Source organism: Acanthopagrus latus, chromosome 18 (assembly GCF_904848185.1).
Source record: "Acanthopagrus latus isolate v.2019 chromosome 18, fAcaLat1.1, whole genome shotgun sequence".
NCBI classification, from domain to species: Eukaryota; Metazoa; Chordata; class Actinopteri; order Spariformes; family Sparidae; genus Acanthopagrus; species Acanthopagrus latus.
The window spans coordinates 20,409,203-20,430,011 of NC_051056.1; the positions used below are offsets into that span (position 1 = coordinate 20,409,203).

Sequence of the window (20,809 nt, forward strand, 5' to 3'; positions counted from 1 at the left end):
ATATATAAAATGTATCAATCTGCAAAGCTTTTAAAACGTTTCTGCAAGGCGACGTTTGGTCGCATGGTGTCAGTGTAATGTAATAAGTCAGCAGTACACGGTCTTGTCGTCATTGCATTTTGGTTCCTCCTCTTGACAACAATTCACTTCTTATTAGCGCAGTCTGTCCTGCGCTTATTGTTGCATTTGTGAAGACCCTGTTTGCCATCATCACTGACGATGTAGGAAAGGAGGGAACTATTTCATACAACAAAGTACTGGATTCTGTTTCTACAACAAAGCTTTTGCTCTGGTGATGGATTACTGATGATTTCGGGTTTAACCATGGAACAAAGAAGATACGAGTCACGATGGGCGCGAGGATATCTGGTCGGCTGCGTGGTCGCGGTGCTTTTGTGGAGCGTGGCCTCGGCGCAAATAAGATATTCAATCTCTGAGGAAGTGAACGAAGGAACTGTGGTTGGAAATATTGCAAAAGACCTGGGATTAGATAAAAGTACGCTGACAGAAAGAAGGTATCGGATTGTCTCAAGTAATGCGGATCCGCTTTTCCATGTAAATCAGAACGATGGCATCCTGTATGTGAGCCGAAAGATTGACAGAGAAGAGGTGTGCGCACAGAGCAGTACGTGTTTAATAAATCTGAAAACTGTGTTAGAAAACCCGCTGGAGGTCCACTATGTTGAAGTGGAGGTGCTGGATATAAATGATCATTCTCCTAGTTTCCCTGAGAAAGATAAGAGGTTAGAGATTTCAGAGAACGTGTTGCCTGGAGCACGATTTCAGCTAAAACCCTCACGAGATCTAGATAGCAGTCATTTCTCTGTACAGCACTACAAACTGAGCCAAAATGATCATTTCCGTTTGGAAGTCAAGGATAAAGGTGACGATGGTAAAATACCGATATTAGTAGTCCAGAAATCTTTAGATAGGGAAACAGCAGGAAGTCACTCATTAGTCCTGACGGCTCTGGATGGAGGGAAACCTCCAAAATCTGGCGAAATGAATATAATAGTAAATGTTTTAGATATTAATGATAATGCCCCTGTTTTCTCTAAAGAGGTTTATTCTGTCATGCTGGATGAAAATGCTCCAGTAGGTACAACAGTAACACAAGTGAATGCAACTGATTTAGACGAAGGACCCAACGGAGAAGTAGTTTATTCATTTAGCAATAGTATGAATCAAAAAATATTAAACCTTTTCGATATTAATCCATTAACAGGTGAGATAATTGTGAAAGGTTTAATAAATTATGAAGAAAAAGATAGGTATGAAATTGAAATAGAAGCATCAGATAAAGGTCTTGTTCCCCTAACTACAGAGAAAAGTGTTATTATTAAGATAGTGGATGTGAATGATAACGCACCTGAGATTGAAGTTACCTCATTTTCGAGTTCCATCCCTGAAGATTCCAGACCTGGAACTACAGTTGCTCTTATCAGTGTAAATGACTTGGACTCTGGTCTGAATGGAAAAGTTATTTGCTCCATAAGTGATGATGTTCCTTTTATGTTATCACCATCTTTAAAGGACAAGATGTATTCATTAGTCACCAGATCTCCTCTGGACAGAGAGAAACAGTCACATTATGAACTAACAATGACTGCAAAAGACGCTGGTCAACCTCCATTATCATCTGAAAAGACAATCAGTGTTGTGGTGTCAGATGTGAATGACAACAGTCCAGAGTTTTCACTGAGTCCATATACTTTCTATGTCACTGAAGCTAATGAGCCAGGTACCTCTGTGTTTTCTGTCAAAGCTTTTGATCGTGATGAGAGCGACAATGCTCTGATATCCTATCATATTCTGAGAGATGGAAGCCAAGAAAATAAATTGGCTTCATTTCTCAACATAAACTCAGAAAGTGGAGATATTTTGGCTCTGAAAAGTTTTGACTTTGAGGTTCTGAAAACGTTCCAGTTCCAAGTTGTGGCCACAGATTCTGGAACTCCGTCACTGAGCAGCAACGTCACAGTGAACGTGTTCATTCTGGATCAGAACGACAACGCTCCAGTCATCCTGTATCCAGTCAGCTCCAACGGTTCTGCTGAAGGTGTGGAGGAGATTCCCCGCAATGTGAACGCAGGACACCTGGTGACTAAAGTCAGAGCCTATGACGCTGATATAGGATATAACGGCTGGTTGCTCTTTTCACTGCAGGAAGTCACTGACCACAGTCTCTTTGGTTTGGACCGCTATACAGGACAGATCAGAACACTTCGCTCATTCACAGAGACAGACGAGGCTGAGCATAAACTGCTCATACTGGTCAAAGACAATGGGAACGTTTCTCTCTCAGCAACAGCTACTGTCATTGTCAAACTGGTGGAGCCCAAAGAGGCTTTTGCTGCTTCTGATGTTAAAAGTGCCACTAAAGTTGACGAGGAGGACAATGTGACATTTTATCTGATGATAACTTTGGGCTCAGTCTCTGTACTTTTTATCATCAGCATCATCGTGCTGATTGCGATGCAGTGCTCCAAATCCACAGACTATACTTCTAAATATCTCCAAGAGACTAATTATGACGGGACTCTGTGTCACAGCATCCAGTACAGATCTGGAGACAAACGCTACATGTTAGTTGGACCCAGAATGAGTATAGGATCTACTATAGTCCCTGGCAGCCATGCTAATACTCTAGTGCTCCCTGACAGGAGGAGGGGCTCTACAGAGGTAAGACATCCTAAAACAAGCATTTTGTGTGTGTGTTTGCATTTCTGCAAAAATTACTTCCAATAATTTGAGCATTCTATGTTTAGGAGGATATTTCATATCAGTTGCATGTGAAAGACAGTTTAAGCAGACAGAAACTTGTTTGGAAACAGTGGCATGATTGCCAACTCTGTGATTTGTTTACCTACAACACACACAAAACATGCACAGTACTGTATGATTTCCAAGTGCTGCTGTATGGTTTTGCAAAGTTGACTAGTTTTTGATTTTACATTCCAGGTGTGATTGAGAATGCTTTTTGGTCATGATTTGACAGTAATACGTTTTTTCCCATTAATTTGTTGTTTTCCTTCTCATAGCCTCTTCCTATTTTAAAAATAAAATTCACATGATATTGACATAAGGTCATATTCCAGTTGTTGTTGCTCATCTGTTTAGATGATACGGGTACTGACCCCAGTGAAGAAGAGCTATATGACTGCAGATATATGATCTTGCTGCACCAGCAGAATTACTTTACCAACACTGTACTCAGCCTTCGACATCACGTGAAGTGAAGTCTCACATACAAGTGCACAACGTGGCAGCATGAAATAACAAAACATGCAGGAGGAGTATGATATATTAATCTGCAAAATTAACTTGAAACACAATTGTAATTCATTCCTCAGCTGTGCCTTGACTCAGCTGTGGTCGGTCTGTGGTGATCGCTGTCCATGGTGCTGGACGTGTGTGGATTCATTTGCAGTTGATTGTTCAAATAATATAAAAAACATTAAACCACAGAATAATGTAATCGCGCTGATTGAATTCATATCAATGAGGTTTTCAGTTATCTTTTTCTGTGAAAAGTTGTCTACCGTTTAATTTTTTATCCAATTATTCGACTGTGCTTTGGTCAGAGAAACTATTTGATATTCATCTAACATGAAATGAACCCTTCATCCTCTCTGCAGAGGGACGTTTGGTCGCATGGTGTCAGTGTAATGTAATAAGTCAGCAGTACACGGTCTTGTCGTCATCGCATTTTGGTTCCTCCTCTTGACAACATTATCACTTCGGTGTTAGCGCAGTCTCTCCTGCGCTTATTGTTGCCTTTGTGAAGACCCCGTTTGCCATCATTACTGACAATGTAGGAAAGAAAGAAATCGTAACATATTACAAAGTTCTGGATTCTGTTTTTACAACGGAGGTTTTGTTCTTGTGCCGGATTACTGATGTTTTCGGGTTTAACCATGGAACAAAGACGAAGCAAGCCACGATGGGCGCGAGGATATCTGGTCGGCTGCGTGGTCGCGGTGCTTTTGTGGAGCGTGGCCTCGGCGCAAATACGATATTCAATCTCTGAGGAAGTGAACGAAGGAACTGTGGTTGGAAATATAGCGAAAGATCTGGGATTAGATAAAAGCACGCTGAAAGAAAGAAGGTATCGCATTGTTTCCAGTAATGCGGATCCGCTTTTCCATGTAAATCAGAACGATGGCATCCTGTATGTGAGCCGAAAGATTGACAGAGAAGAGGTGTGCGCACAGAGCAGTACGTGTTTAATAAATCTGAAAACGGTGCTAGAAAACCCGCTGGAGGTGCATTATGTTGGAGTGGAGGTGCTGGATATAAATGATCATTCTCCCAGTTTTCCGGAGGCAGAGAAACGGTTGGAAATTTCTGAATCTGTGTTGTCTGGAGCACGATTTCAGCTAAAAGCCGCACGGGATTCAGACAGCGCTCATTTCTCCGTGCAGCAATATAGACTCAGCCAGAACGACCACTTCCGTCTTGAAGTTAAGGATAAAGGAGAAGACGGGAAAATACCGATACTGGTGTTGCAAAAGTCTTTGGATAGAGAAGCAGCAGAAAGTCACTCATTAGTATTGACAGCGCTGGATGGAGGGAAACCTCCAAAATCCGGTGAAATGAATATTTTAGTGAAAGTTTTAGACGTTAATGATAACACGCCTTTTTTCTCTAAAGAGGTTTACTCTGTTACGCTCTCCGAAAACGCTCCAGTAGGTACCACAGTCGTGCAAGTAAATGCAACTGATTTAGATGAAGGTCAGAATGGAGAGGTGTTTTACTCATTTGGTAACAGTGTGACTAATAAACTACTTAAACTTTTTGATATCAATATATCATCAGGTGAGATAATTGTCAAAGGTCTTATAGATTATGAGCAAAGGGACAAATACGAAATAGAAATTGAAGCATCAGATAAAGGTCTAGCTCCTCTAACCACAGAGAAAAGTGTCATTATTAAGATAGTAGACGTGAATGATAACGCACCTGAGATTGAAGTTACCTCATTTTCAAGCTCAATCTCTGAAGATTCCAGACCTGGAACTACAGTTGCTCTTATCAGTGTAAATGACTTGGACTCTGGTCTGAATGGAAAAGTTATTTGCTCCATAAGTGATGATGTTCCTTTTACATTATCACCATCCTTACAAGACAAGATGTATTCATTAGTCACTAAATCTCCTCTGGACAGAGAGAAACAGTCACATTATGAACTAACAATAACTGCAAAAGACGCTGGTCAACCTCCATTATCATCTGAAAAGACAATCAGTGTTGTGGTGTCAGATGTGAATGACAACAGTCCAGAGTTTTCACTGAGTCCATATACTTTCTATGTCACTGAAGCTAATGAGCCAGGTACCTCTGTGTTTTCTGTCAAAGCTTTTGATCGTGATGAGAACAACAATGCTCTGATATCCTATCATATTCTCAGAGATGGAAGCCAAGAAAATAAATTGGCTTCATTCCTGAATATTAATTCTGAAAGTGGAGATATTCTGGCTCTAAAAAGTTTTGACTATGAAGTCCTGAAAAAGTTCCAGTTCCAAGTTGTGGCCACAGATTCTGGAACTCCGTCACTGAGCAGCAACGTCACAGTGAACGTGTTCATTCTGGATCAGAACGACAACGCTCCAGTCATCCTGTATCCAGTCAGCTCCAACGGTTCTGCTGAAGGTGTGGAGGAGATTCCCCGCAATGTGAACGCAGGACACTTGGTGACTAAAGTCAGAGCCTATGACGCTGATATAGGATATAACGGCTGGTTACTCTTTTCACTGCAGGAAGTCACTGACCACAGTCTCTTTGGTTTGGACCGCTATACAGGACAGATCAGAACACTTCGCTCATTCACAGAGACAGACGAGGCTGAGCATAAACTGCTCATACTGGTCAAAGACAATGGGAACGTTTCTCTCTCAGCAACAGCTACTGTCATTGTCAAACTGGTGGAGCCCAAAGAGGCTTTTGCTGCCTCTGATGTTAAAAGTGCCACTAAAGTTGACGAGGAGGACAATGTGACATTTTATCTGATGATAACTTTGGGCTCAGTCTCTGTACTTTTTATCATCAGCATCATCGTGCTGATCGCGATGCAGTGCTCCAAATCCACAGACTATACTTCTAAATATCTCCAAGAGACTAATTATGACGGGACTCTGTGTCACAGCATCCAGTACAGATCTGGAGACAAACGCTACATGTTAGTTGGCCCCAGAATGAGTATAGGATCTACTATAGTCCCTGGCAGCCATGCTAATACTCTAGTGCTCCCTGACAGGAGGAGGGGATCTGGAGAGGTAAGACATCTTTCAAATCAAAAGGTTTCACTTTCAAAAAGAATTTGCAGTATGATGAATGGCATTTGTAGCAGACAGTGTTATACAAAAACTTGTGTTTTTTTTATGATTACATTTCTCTATTTGCTCACTGCACACATAACACAGAATACTTTGCTAATGCAGTTTTATGGTTCTGCAAATTATTGAGCTGAATCTGCTGGTTGTTTCTTGTTTTCATTGTGGGATTGATGCATGGTCATCTCCATGGCAGGTTTCTCTTTCATGGGTTAGCCTGGATGGCTTTATATATTTAGGTTGACTGATAATTTTATGAGGGAATTCTAGGTCATGATTTCTTCAATAGTTTATAAAACGCCCCACCAGCATTCTGACCTTGCTCATAGGCTGAACAGTTTTGACTTTGCATACTGGTTGCTATTTACCATTTCCTGCAGTTCATAACATGCTTAGTAGTGGTTGGTCTTTTTTGTTACAATCTTAAGTTCCTTTTTCAATTCAATATTTGTGGTTATTTAATAGGCTTCCTATTTTCATATGATATTTGTTGACGTGCAGACCATCCAGCTATAGTTCAGTTATTGGAGCTACTGTGTGTTCAGATGAGGAGAGTCCTGCTCCCAATGAAGGAGAGCTGACTGATAAAAGATAGATCAGGGTACTGCACCATCAGTGTCAATGTACCAAACTTCACTAAGTGTATCTAGACTGAGCTGCAATCAGTGTGGTCGCTCTCTATGATGCTGAACGTGTTTGGCCTCATTTTCCCAATGAATAGAAGTCCATTTCCTCACCTGCAATTAATCGATCATGTACGTTTTGATAGCACAAACAATTCCACGTTCATCTAATGTGCTATAAACCTCCTCGTCCTCTCTGCAGCGGGACGTTTGGTCGCATGGTGTCAGTGTAATGTAATAAGTCAGCAGTACACGGTCTTGTCGTCACCGCATTTTGGTTCCTCCTCTTGACAACATTTTCACTTCGGTGTTAGCGCAGCGTCTCCTACGCTTATTGTTGCCTTTGTGAAGACTCTGTTTGTCATCATTACTGACGGTGTATGAAAAGAGGGAACAATTTCATACAACAAAGTGCTGGATTCTGTTTGTACAACAAAGCTTTTGCTCTGGTGATGGATTACTGATGATTTCGGGTTTAACCATGGAACAAAGAAAATACGAGGGAGGAAGGGCGCGAGGATATCTGGTCGGCTGCGTGGTCGCGGTGCTTTTGTGGAGCGTGGCCTCGGCGCAAATACGATATTCAATCTCTGAGGAAGTGAACGAAGGAAATGTGGTTGGAAATATAGCGAAAGATCTGGGATTAGATAAAAGCACGCTGACAGAAAGAAGGTATCGGATTGTTTCCAGTAATGCGGATCCGCTTTTCCATGTAAATCAGAACGATGGCATCCTGTATGTGAGCCGAAAGATTGACAGAGAAGAGGTGTGCGCACAGAGCAGTACGTGTTTAATAAATCTGAAAACTGTGTTAGAAAACCCGCTGGAGGTCCACTATGTTGAAGTGGAGGTGCTGGATATAAATGACCACTCTCCCACTTTCCCGGACGAAGAAACAACACTGGAGATTTCAGAGTCTGTGTTACCTGGAGTACGTATTAAACTAAAAGCGTCGCGTGATCCGGACAGTGGTCATTTCTCTGTACAGCAATATAAACTTAGCGATAATGATCATTTCCGATTGGAAGTTAAGGATAAAGGTGACGATGGTAAAATACCGATATTAGTAATACACAAATCTTTAGATAGGGAAACAGCTGGAAGTCACTCATTAGTTCTGACGGCTCTGGATGGAGGGAAACCTCCGAAATCTGGCGAGATGAATATTAAAGTAAATGTTTTGGATATAAATGATAACGCACCTGTTTTCTCTAAAGAGGTTTATTCTGTGACACTCAATGAAAATGCTCCAGTAGGTACAACAGTCATACAAGTGAATGCTACTGATTTGGATGAAGGACTAAATGGGGAAGTAGTTTATTCATTTACTAACAGTATAAATCAAAGGTTATTAAAACTTTTTGATATCAATCCATCAACAGGTGAGATAATTGTAAAAGGTTTAATAAATTATGAGCACAAGGACAAATATGAAATTGAAATTCAAGCATCAGACAAAGGTCTGGCTCCATTGGCTACGGAAAAAAGTGTCAATGTCAAAATAGTTGACATGAATGATAATGCACCTGAGATTGAAGTTACTTCATTTTCGAGCTCCATCCCTGAAGATTCCAGACCTGGAACTACAGTTGCTCTTGTCAGTGTAAATGACTTGGACTCTGGTCTGAATGGAAAAGTTATTTGCTCCATAAGTGATGATGTTCCTTTTATGTTATCACCATCCTTAAAGGACAAGATGTATTCATTAGTGACCAAATCTCCTCTGGACAGAGAGAAACAGTCACATTATGAACTAACAATAACTGCAAAAGACGCTGGTCAACCTCCATTATCATCTGAAAAGACAATCAGTGTTGTGGTGTCAGATGTGAATGACAACAGTCCAGAGTTTTCACTGAGTCCATATACTTTCTATGTCACTGAAGCTAATGAGCCAGGTACCTCTGTGTTTTCTGTCAAAGCTTTTGATCGTGATGAGAACGACAATGCTCTGATATCCTATCATATTCTCAGAGATGGGAGCCAAGACAATAAATTGGCTTCATTTCTCAACATAAACTCAGAAAGTGGAGCTATTTTGGCTTTGAAAAGTTTTGACTTCGAAGTTCTGAAAACGTTCCAGTTCCAAGTTGTCGCCACAGATTCTGGAACTCCGTCACTGAGCAGCAACGTCACAGTGAACGTGTTCATTCTGGATCAGAACGACAACGCTCCAGTCATCCTGTATCCAGTCAGCTCCAACGGTTCTGCTGAAGGTGTGGAGGAGATTCCCCGCAATGTGAACGCAGGACACTTGGTGACTAAAGTCAGAGCCTATGACGCTGATATAGGATATAACGGCTGGTTACTCTTTTCACTGCAGGAAGTCACTGACCACAGTCTCTTTGGTTTGGACCGCTATACAGGACAGATCAGAACACTTCGCTCATTCACAGAGACAGACGAGGCTGAGCATAAACTGCTCATACTGGTCAAAGACAATGGGAACGTTTCTCTCTCAGCAACAGCTACTGTCATTGTCAAACTGGTGGAGCCCAAAGAGGCTTTTGCTGCTTCTGATGTTAAAAGTGCCACTAAAGTTGACGAGGAGGACAATGTGACATTTTATCTGATGATAACTTTGGGCTCAGTCTCTGTACTTTTTATCATCAGCATCATCGTGCTGATTGCGATGCAGTGCTCCAAATCCACAGACTATACTTCTAAATATCTCCAAGAGACTAATTATGATGGGACTCTGTGTCACAGCATCCAGTACAGATCTGGAGACAAGCGCTACATGTTAGTTGGACCCAGAATGAGTATAGGATCTACTATAGTCCCTGGCAGCCATGCTAACACTTTAGTGCTCCCTGACAGGAGGAGAGGATCTGGAGAGGTAAGACATTTTTAAACAAGCATGTTGTGTGTGTGTTTGCTTTTCTGCAAAAATTGCTTCCAATAATTTGAGCATCCTATTTTTAGGAGAAACCCCATATTTTCATCAACATTTTTCGATCTGGAAAGTAGATGTACAGGATAGTTTGGCAACTAATACAAATCCTTGATTGATATCAGCGAAACACAGGGGTCCAGAATTGGCCCTACCTTAAGTATGTGAATGTAAATCATATTTCATATCAGTTGCATGTGAAAGACAGTTTAAGCAGATAGAAACTTGTTTGGAAACAGTGGCATGATTGCCAACTCTGTGATTTGTTTGCCTACGACACACACAAAACATGCACAGTACTGTATGGTTTCCAAGTGCTGCTGTATGGTTTTGCGAAGTTGACTAGTTTTTGGTTTTACATTCCAGGTGTGATTGAGAATGCTTGCTGTGGCTTGTTGGTCCTGATTTTACAGTATTACGTTTTACTATTTATTTGTTGTTTTTCTTAGCATAGCCTCTTCCTATTCTGAAAAATAAAATGCACGTGATATTGACATGAGGTCACATTCCAGTTGTTGTTGCTCGTCTGTTTAGATGATAAGGGTACTGACCCCAGAGAAGAAGAGCTATTTGGCTTCAGATATATGATCTTGCTGCACCAGCAGAATTACTTTACCAACACCGTGCTCATCCTTTGAAAACAGTTGAAGTGAAGTCTCATATACAAGTGCGCAACGTGGCAGCATCACATAATAAAGAAGGCTGGAGTGTATGGTATATTACTGTGCAAATACAACCTGAAACAGAATTGTAATTCATTGCACAGCAGTGCCTTGACTCAGCTGCGGTCGATTGGTGGTGATCGCTGTCTATGGTGCTGGACGTGTGTGGATTCATTCGCTGGTGATTGTTCAAACATTGTATCAAACATTAAACCACAGAATGATGCACTCTCGTTTATAGAATTCATATCAAGAGGGTTTTCAGTTAGCTTTTTTTCACTGAAAATTCGTCTCCCCTTTAATTTCTTTTCCAGTTATTCGACTACGTTTTAGTCAGACAAACTATTTTACATTCATCTAATATGAAACGAACCCTCCCTCCTCTCTGCAGCGGGACGTTTGGTCGCATGGTGTCAGTGTAATGTAATAAGTCAGCAGTACACGGTCTTGTCGTCATCGCATTTTGGTTCCTCCTCTTGACAACACTGTCACTTCGGTGTTAGCGCAGTCTCTCCTGCGCTTATTGTTGCCTTTGTGAAGACCCTGTTTGTCATCATTACTGACGATGTAGAAAACGAGGGAACAATTTCATACAACAAAGTGCTGGATTCTGTTTGTACAACAAAGCTTTTGCTCTGGTGATGGATTACTGATGATTTCGGGTTTAACCATGGAACAAAGAAAATACGAGGGAGGAAGGGCGCGAGGATATCTGGTCGGCTGCGTGGTCGCGGTGCTTTTGTGGAGCGTGGCCTCGGCGCAAATACGATATTCAATCTCTGAGGAAGTGAACGAAGGAACTGTGGTTGGAAATATTGCGAAAGATCTGGGATTAGATAAAAGCACGCTGACAGAAAGAAGGTATCGGATTGTTTCCAGTCATGCGGATCCGCTTTTCCATGTAAATCAGAACGATGGCATCCTGTATGTGAGCCGAAAGATTGACAGAGAAGAGGTGTGCGCACAGAGCAGTACGTGTTTAATAAATCTGAAAACTGTGCTAGAAAACCCGCTGGAGGTCCACTATGTTGAAGTGGAGGTGCTGGATATAAATGATCATTCTCCCAGTTTCCTGGAAAAAGATAAGAGGTTAGAGATTTCAGAGAACGTGTTGCCAGGAGCACGATTTCAGCTAAAAGCCGCACGGGATCGTGACAGTGGTCATTTCTCTGTGCAGCAATATAAACTCAGTCAAAACGATCACTTCCGGTTGGAAGTTAAGAATAGAGGAGATGATGGTAAAATACCAATATTGATTGTTCAAAAATCTTTAGACAGAGAAACTGCAGTAAGTCACTCATTAGTACTGATGGCTCTGGATGGAGGGAAACCTCCCAAATCTGGTGAAATGAATATTTTAGTAAATGTTTTAGATGTAAATGATAACGCACCTGTTTTCTCTAAAGAGGTTTATTCTGTGATGCTGGATGAAAATGCCCCAGTAGGTACAACAGTCATAGAAGTGAATGCAACAGATTTAGATGAGGGACCAAACGGAGAAGTGGTTTATTCATTTAGCAACAGTATGAATCAAAATATATTAAACCTGTTTGATATCAATTCATTAACAGGTGAGGTAACTGTGATAGATTCAATAGACTATGAGGAGAAGGATAGGTATGAAATAGAAATTGAAGCATCAGATAAAGGTCTAGCTCCTCTAACCACAGAGAAAAGCGTCATTATTAAGATAGTAGATGTGAATGACAATGCACCTGAGATTGAAGTTACTTCATTTTCGAGCTCCATCCCTGAAGATTCCAGACCTGGAACTACAGTTGCTCTTATCAGTGTAAATGACTTGGACTCTGGTCTGAATGGAAAAGTTATTTGTTCCATAAGTGATGATGTTCCTTTTACATTATCACCATCCTTAAAGGACAAAATGTATTCATTAGTCACCAAATCTCCTCTGGACAGAGAGAAACAGTCCCATTATGAACTAACAATGACTGCAAAAGACACTGGTCAGCCTCCATTATCATCTGATAAGACAATCGCTGTCGTGGTGTCAGATGTGAATGACAACAGTCCAGAGTTTTCACTGAGTCCATATACTTTCTATGTCACTGAAGCTAATGAGCCAGGTACCTCTGTGTTTTCTGTCAAAGCTTTTGATCGTGATGAAAACGACAATGCTCTGATATCCTATCATATTCTCAGAGATGGAAGCCAAGAAAATAAATTGGCCCCATTTCTCAACATAAACTCAGAAACTGGAGACATTTTGGCGCTGAAAAGTTTTGACTTTGAGGTTTTGAAAATGTTCTCGTTCCAAGTTGTGGCCACAGATTCTGGAACTCCGCCACTGAGCAGCAACGTCACAGTGAACGTGTTCATTCTGGATCAGAACGACAACGCTCCAGTCATCCTGTATCCAGTCAGCTCCAACGGTTCTGCTGAAGGTGTGGAGGAGATTCCCCGCAATGTGAACGCAGGACACCTGGTGACTAAAGTCAGAGCCTATGATGCTGATATAGGATATAACGGCTGGTTACTCTTTTCACTGCAGGAAGTCACTGACCACAGTCTCTTTGGTTTGGACCGCTATACAGGACAGATCAGAACACTTCGCTCATTCACAGAGACAGACGAGGCTGAGCATAAACTGCTCATACTGGTCAAAGACAATGGGAACGTTTCTCTCTCAGCAACAGCTACTGTCATTGTCAAACTGGTGGAGCCCAAAGAGGCTTTTGCTGCTTCTGATGTTAAAAGTGCCACTAAAGTTGACGAGGAGGACAATGTGACATTTTATCTGATGATAACTTTGGGCTCAGTCTCTGTACTTTTTATCATCAGTATCATCGTGCTGATTGCGATGCAGTGCTCCAAATCCACAGACTATACTTCTAAATATCTCCAAGAGACTAATTATGACGGGACTCTGTGTCACAGCATCCAGTACAGATCTGGAGACAAACGCTACATGTTAGTTGGACCCAGAATGAGTATAGGATCTACTATAGTCCCTGGCAGCCATGCTAATACTCTAGTGCTCCCTGACAGGAGGAGGGGATCTGGAGAGGTAAGACATCTTCAAACAAGCATTTTCACATATGCACAAGAGTAAGGCATTAAGCCATAATCAAGTTGTTGAGACAAATGACACTCAAAATAGATACAACGGTAAAAACAGTGTGACCATATTCATGGCTTATAGGGAAAGGGTTTATGATAGGTAAATCTTAATTCATCATTCAGATTAGTTACTTCTGATCATAATTGCGCTTAATTATAGCAGCTATGGTGTTTCAAACTGCACATATTGTATAGTGTACTATATGCCTCTGCTATACTTTTGAAAAGTGTAGTAGTGGATGCATTGGCAACCCCTCAATTTACCTGAGCAACTTTCGTTCTATGTTGCTTCAGGATATATACATTTTCTTTTAAAACATTGTATGCCTGCACTTTAACTAATCCACAGTAAATAAAAATAACATTGAACCTGTGCAAGGTATGACAACATAAAGAGAGTTGGACAAGCCAGTGTCCAGGATGCATCATCAACTAATTCAAAATGGAAGACTGCTGAAGGTTTTCGGACTAATGTGAAGTTAGTGGTAATCGCTGTCCATGGTGCTGATCGTGTTTGCTCTCATTTCCCAGTATTTGGTCATGTGTTTTATCAAATCACAGCGACCTTTCTCTGCGTTTTAATGAAACTCTAGCGAAAGTTGAGTCAGGAGGACTATTCTGTTGCATGGTTCGGCCTGTAGATTATTTCCCATCACATCCTATCATTCAGTCCTCTGACGCATCAGCTGTTCACATCAGCTGTTCAGTTATCCAATAGCGCAGTGACACATCGGCATTGTTGGCCTATCAGCTTGCTGCTGTTTTTATTTTTTTCTAAATGTGATTTTCTCTGCCTCTAGTTCATTCATGCTGTTGTTTTGCAGACATTATCTACAGTAGTAAAGCATGTATTTAATTCATTCACTTCTCACCTGATTCAACTACATATACCTTGTGCAGTACCACAATAGTTGAACATATCCCGACGTGATAAGTTGAATAAACATTAAAAATGTTTGTTTTTATTAATTCATAGCAGGCTTGGTGTTGAAAGTGGGCAATCACGTCATATTCAGATTCAACTCTATTATTTTTGGTGCACTGATTTCAGATGAATGCGTACGAAAAACACACAGAAAGAAAATTCCCAATTAAGCTAAAGTGCTACCGGCTTTTGACGTGTTGCAGTGAGGATTTAGGTCGCATGGTGTCAGTGTAATGAATGAAGTCAGCACGGTATGTGGTTGTCGTCAGTGCGTTTTGGTTCCACCTCCTGTCGGCTCCCTCGGATCAGTATTTACGCAGTCGTTTCTCTGCTCGCTGCTTCCTTTGGAAATACTCGTGTTTGCCCTCATGTCTGTCGTTATAAGAAGACGATGAATGTCTTTACAAGTGCAGTAGTTGGATTCTGTCATTTTAACGCAGTTGCTGTTTCTGTGACGGAGTACTGATGATTTCGGGTTTAATCATGGAACAAAGAAGATACGAGGGAGGAAGGGCGCGAGGATATCTGGTCGGCTGCGTGGTCGCGGTGCTTTTGTGGAGCGTGGCCTCGGCGCAAATACGATATTCAATCTCTGAGGAAGTGAACGAAGGAACTGTGGTTGGAAATATAGCGAAAGATCTGGGATTAGATAAAAGCACGCTGACAGAAAGAAGGTATCGGATCGTTTCCAGTAACGCGGATCCGCTTTTCCATGTAAATCAGAACGATGGCATCCTGTATGTGAGCCGAAAGATTGACAGAGAAGAGGTGTGCGCACAGAGCAGTACGTGTTTAATAAATCTGAAAACTGTGTTAGAAAACCCGCTGGAGGTCCACTACGTGGGAGTGGAAGTTCTGGATGTGAATGATCATTCTCCCAGTTTTCCGGAGGCAGAGAAACGGTTGGAGATTTTTGAGTCCGTGTTGCCTGGAGCACGATTTCAGCTAAAAGCCGCACGGGATTCAGACAGTGGTCATTTCTCCGTACAGCAATATAAACTCAACCAGAATGACCACTTCCGTTTGGAGGTTAAGGATAAAGGAGAAGATGGTAAAATACCGATATTGGTGCTGCAAAAGTCTTTGGATAGAGAAGCAGCAGGAAGTCACTCATTAGTGCTGACAGCGCTGGATGGAGGGAAACCTCCGAAATACGGTGAAATTAATATTCTAGTTAAAGTTTTAGATGTTAATGATAACACACCTATCTTTTCAAAGGATGTTTACTCTGCTACGCTGTCTGAAAACGCTCCAGTAGGGACTACCATCGTGCAAGTTAATGCAACTGACTTAGATGAAGGTCAGAATGGAGAGGTGTTCTACTCATTTGGTGACAGCGTGACAAATAAACTACTTAAACTTTTTGATATCGATCAATCATCCGGTGAGATAATTGTCAAAGGACTTATAGATTATGAGCAAAGGGACAAATACGAAATAGAAATTGAAGCATCAGATAAAGGTCTGGCTCCATTAACTTCAGAAAAAAGCGTCATTATTAAGATAGTAGATATAAATGATAACGCACCTGAGATTGAAGTTACCTCATTTTCAAGCTCCATCCCTGAAGATTCCAGACCTGGAACTACAGTTGCTCTTATCAGTGTAAATGACTTGGACTCTGGTCTGAATGGAAAAGTCATTTGCTCCATAAGTGATGATGTTCCTTTTACATTATCACCATCCTTACAAGACAACATGTATTCATTAGTCACCAAATCTCCTCTGGACAGAGAGAAACAGTCACATTATGATCTAACAATAACTGCAAAAGACGCTGGTCAACCTCCATTATCATCTGAAAAGACAATCAGTGTTGTGGTGTCAGATGTGAATGACAACAGTCCAGAGTTTTCACTGAGTCCATATACTTTCTATGTCACTGAAGCTAATGAGCCAGGTACCTCTGTGTTTTCTGTCAAAGCTTTTGATCGTGATGAGAACGACAATGCTCTGATATCCTATCATATTCTCAGAGATGGAAGCCAAGAAAATAAATTGGCCTCATTCCTAAGTATCAACTCTGATAACGGACACATCACAGCTCTAAAAAGTTTTGACTTTGAAGTTCTGAAAAAGTTCCAGTTCCAAGTTGTGGCCACAGATTCTGGAACTCCGTCACTGAGCAGCAACGTCACAGTGAACGTGTTCATTCTGGATCAGAACGACAACGCTCCAGTCATCCTGTATCCAGTCAGCTCCAACGGTTCTGCTGAAGGTGTGGAGGAGATTCCCCGCAATGTGAACGCAGGACACTTGGTGACTAAAATCAGAGCCTATGATGCTGATATAGGATATAACGGCTGGTTGCTCTTTTCACTGCAGGAAGTCACTGACCACAGTCTCTTTGGTTTGGACCGCTATACAGGACAGATCAGAACACTTCGCTCATTCACAGAGACAGACGAGGCTGAGCATAAACTGCTCATACTGGTCAAAGACAATGGGAACGTTTCTCTCTCAGCAACAGCTACTGTCATTGTCAAACTGGTGGAGCCCAAAGAGGCTTTTGCTGCCTCTGATGTTAAAAGTGCCACTAAAGTTGACGAGGAGGACAATGTGACATTTTATCTGATGATAACTTTGGGCTCAGTCTCTGTACTTTTTATCATCAGCATCGTCGTGCTGATTGCGATGCAGTGCTCCAAATCCACAGACTATACTTCTAAATATCTCCAAGAGACTAATTATGACGGGACTCTGTGTCACAGCATCCAGTACAGATCTGGAGACAAACGCTACATGTTAGTTGGACCCAGAATGAGTATAGGATCTACTATAGTCCCTGGCAGCCATGCTAACACTCTAGTGCTCCCTGACAGGAGGAGGGGATCTGGAGAGGTAAGACTTTTCTTTGTGAAAGTCCTGGCTTGTTTTCACTCATGATGATAATAATTTGTTCCTTCATTCATTAGTTTAGTCACGTACTGGATATGCTGCATGTAAACTGCTTGGCATCATGATATGGTTTTGTGAAGCAGGACGCTTGACTGAAACCCCTCATTTTATAGCTGTCCTTTAAATTACAGTTGTAAGTATAACAGCAAGTAAAACAGATACCAGTATCACAACAATTTGATTGTCTAAGAACCCACTTGGGTCGAACTTTTTGCACTTTAACTTGGACTGTGTTGTGTTTTGAACCTTCGGGGCATTTGTGACAATATTTTGTGTTGAACATGTGGCTGGGCCGAGTTCTATAGACCGTTGATTGCTCTTCAGGGTGCTGAAACCTTTTGCTCTCATGAACTGATATCTGGTTAAAATGTGAACAACCTCATGCGTTTTCTTTATAAATATCCAATGAATGAAGCTCAGCATTGTTATATGGAATCCCTAAGACTTGTGGGGGGATTTAATGTCTGCATTTAAATGACTTTACGTTCTTTGCCGACACGTTGAATCATCTGCAGAAGGCATCACCTCACCTGAAGTATTACAACATTTACGCATGAGGCCAACGTAAATAAAACATGAAACTTTTAAAGTAAATAGCTATGAACCTTTGATTTTCTTGCAGTTTCCAATGAGATCGCATGGTGTCAGTGTGTTTTGAAAAATAAAGTCCTTAGCTTGTCGTCACTGCCTTTTGGTTCCACCTCTTTGTAGCGCTCTCAGTTCGGTTCTGGCAGAATCGCTTGGCGGCTCGCTGCTGCCTGTATTAGTCATGTCTCGCTTTTTAAAAATGTTTTGAACCGGACTGATCCTTTGCATAGCCGGATGTATTGGATTAATTTCTTCAAAGACGATTATTACCCGGTGAGGAATCGTTAACTGTTTCGTACTTCATCATGGAACAAAGGGAATACGAGGCAGGACGGGCGAGAGGACGGTGGATCCGCTGCGTGGCCGCGGTGCTTTTGTGGAGCGTGGCCTCGGCGCAATTAAGATATTCTATCTCTGAGGAATTGAACGAAGGGACTGTGGTCGGGAATGTAGCGAAGGATTTGGGATTAGATAAGAGCATGTTGAAAGACAGGAAATATCGCATTGTCTCTAGTGCTGTGGATCCGCTTTTCCGCGTAGACCAGAACGATGGCATCCTGTACGTGAGCCGGAAGATTGACAGAGAAGAGGTGTGCGAGCGAAGCAGTACCTGCTTGATAAATCTGAAAACAGTGCTAGAAAACCCGCTGGAGGTGCACTACGTTGGAGTGGAAGTTCTGGATATAAATGACCATTGTCCCAGTTTTCCGGAGGAGGAGACAACGCTGGAGATTTCCGAGTCTGTGTTACCTGGAGTACGTATCCCGCTGAAAGCTGCACGAGATCCAGACGGTGGTCCTTTCTCTGTTCAACAGTATAAACTCAGCTCAAATGATCACTTCCGTCTGGAGGTTAAAGATAAGGGAGAGGATGGTAAAATACCCATTTTAGTTGTGCAGAAATCTTTAGACAGGGAGGCAGCAAGAAGCCACTCACTGGTGCTGACTGCCGTTGATGGTGGGAAACCTCCAAAATCTGGAGAAATGAGTATTCAAGTAAATGTTTTAGATGTTAATGATAACGCACCTGTTTTCTCTAAAGATGTATATTCGGTTATGCTCTCTGAAAATTCTCCAGTGGGTACAACGGTCATACAAGTGAATGCAACTGATTTAGATGACGGTCAGAATGGAGAAGTAGTTTATTCATTTAGCAAAAGTGTGAGTCATAGATTATTAAACCTGTTCGACATCGACCCTTCCACAGGTGAGATAATTGTTAAAGGCTCAATAGATTATGAGCACAAGGACAGATACGAAATTGAAATTCAAGCATCAGACAAAGGTCTGGCTCCTCTGGATACGCAGAAAAGCGTCATTATTAAGATAGCTGACGTTAATGATAACGCACCTGAGATTGAAGTTACCTCATTTTCGAGCTCCATCCCTGAAGATTCCAGACCTGGAACTACAGTTGCTCTTATCAGTGTAAATGACTTGGACTCTGGTCTGAATGGAAAAATTATTTGCTCCATAGGTGATGATGTTCCTTTTACATTATCACCATCCTTACAAGACAACATGTATTCATTAGTAACTAAATCTCCTCTGGACAGAGAGAAACAGTCACATTATGAACTACTAATAACTGCAAAAGACGCTGGTCAACCTCCATTATCATCTGAAAAGACAATCAGTGTTGTGGTGTCAGATGTGAATGACAACAGTCCAGAGTTTTCACTGAGTCCATATACTTTCTATGTCACTGAAGCTAATGAGCCAGGTACCTCTGTGTTTTCTGTCAAAGCTTTTGATCGTGATGAGAACGACAATGCTCTGATATCCTATCATATTCTGAGAGATGGAAGCCAAGAAAACAAATTGGCTTCATTCCTAAATATCAACTCTGATAACGGACACATCACAGCTCTAAAAAGTTTTGACTTTGAGGTTCTGAAAATGTTCCAGTTCCAAGTTGTGGCCACAGATTCTGGAACTCCGTCACTGAGCAGCAACGTCACAGTGAACGTGTTCATTCTGGATCAGAACGACAACGCTCCAGTCATCCTGTATCCAGTCAGCTCCAACGGTTCTGCTGAAGGTGTGGAGGAGATTCCCCGCAATGTGAACGCAGGACACTTGGTGACTAAAGTCAGAGCCTATGACGCTGATATAGGATATAACGGCTGGTTACTCTTTTCATTGCAGGAAGTCACTGACCACAGTCTCTTTGGTTTGGACCGCTATACAGGACAGATCAGAACACTTCGCTCATTCACAGAGACAGACGAGGCTGAGCATAAACTGCTCATACTGGTCAAAGACAATGGGAACGTTTCTCTCTCAGCAACAGCTACTGTCATTGTCAAACTGGTGGAGCCCAAAGAGGCTTTTGCTGCTTCTGATGTTAAAAGTGCCACTAAAGTTGACGAGGAGGACAATGTGACATTTTATCTGATGATAACTTTGGGCTCAGTCTCTGTACTTTTTATCATTAGTATCCTCGTGCTGATTGCGATGCAGTGCTCCAAATCCACAGACTATACTTCTAAATATCTCCAAGAGACTAACTATGACGGGACTCTGTGTCACAGCATCCAGTACAGATCTGGAGACAAGCGCTACATGTTAGTTGGACCCAGAATGAGTATAGGATCCACTATAGTCCCTGGCAGCCATGCTAATACTCTAGTGCTCCCTGACAGGAGGAGGGGATCTGGAGAGGTAAGATCAATCACTTCATTTCAAGGCGGACTTGGTATTAATGCTTGTGATAGATGAGATGCAGATCACGTATTCAGAACAGCTGGATAGAACTGGATGACAGACATATGATTAATCATTGGGGGAAACGAGGAGTGTGTTGTT

General features: G+C 41.7%; 4 protein-coding genes across 12 annotated transcripts in view; all 4 read left to right on the forward strand.

Moving 5' to 3' along the window:
* Positions 1 to 20,809, forward strand: part of LOC119007749 (protocadherin alpha-C2-like) — a 191,839-nt gene that overhangs the window by 46,800 nt on the left and 124,230 nt on the right. The window contains exon 1 of one of the 9 annotated variants that reach the window (XM_037077623.1): positions 194 to 2,682. The exons of 5 other annotated variants lie outside the window; for them this stretch is intronic. In XM_037077623.1, the coding sequence (XP_036933518.1) occupies positions 307 to 2,682 (2,376 nt within the window). In that variant the 5' untranslated portion in view covers positions 194 to 306. Of the gene's footprint in view, positions 1 to 193; positions 2,683 to 11,033; positions 13,539 to 18,144; positions 20,666 to 20,809 lie in introns of those variants that run through there. 3 more of the 9 variants (XM_037077624.1, XR_005071223.1, XM_037077629.1) reach the window with 3 other exon arrangements.
* Positions 3,790 to 6,848, forward strand: LOC119008025 (protocadherin alpha-8-like). The gene is made up of 2 exons (XM_037078054.1): positions 3,790 to 6,299; positions 6,834 to 6,848. The coding sequence occupies exons 1-2, from the start codon at positions 3,900 to 3,902 to the stop codon at positions 6,846 to 6,848; spliced, it is 2,415 nt and encodes an 804-aa protein (XP_036933949.1). The 5' UTR covers positions 3,790 to 3,899.
* Positions 7,308 to 10,220, forward strand: LOC119008026 (protocadherin alpha-8-like). The gene is made up of 2 exons (XM_037078055.1): positions 7,308 to 9,794; positions 10,215 to 10,220. Exons 1-2 carry the CDS (start codon positions 7,419 to 7,421, stop codon positions 10,218 to 10,220), a joined length of 2,382 nt encoding a protein of 793 aa, XP_036933950.1. The 5' UTR covers positions 7,308 to 7,418.
* Positions 14,866 to 17,402, forward strand: LOC119008027 (protocadherin alpha-8-like). The gene has a single exon (XM_037078057.1). The coding sequence runs from the start codon at positions 14,982 to 14,984 to the stop codon at positions 17,400 to 17,402; it is 2,421 nt and encodes an 806-aa protein (XP_036933952.1). The 5' UTR covers positions 14,866 to 14,981.

What these genes read in the sequence shown, in the direction of transcription:
- LOC119008025 (XM_037078054.1), top strand. Translation starts at nt 3,900, where the DNA reads ATGTTTTCGGGTTTAACCATGGAACAAAGACGAAGCAAGCCACGATGG.
- LOC119008026 (XM_037078055.1), top strand. Translation starts at nt 7,419, where the DNA reads ATGATTTCGGGTTTAACCATGGAACAAAGAAAATACGAGGGAGGAAGG.
- LOC119008027 (XM_037078057.1), top strand. Translation starts at nt 14,982, where the DNA reads ATGATTTCGGGTTTAATCATGGAACAAAGAAGATACGAGGGAGGAAGG.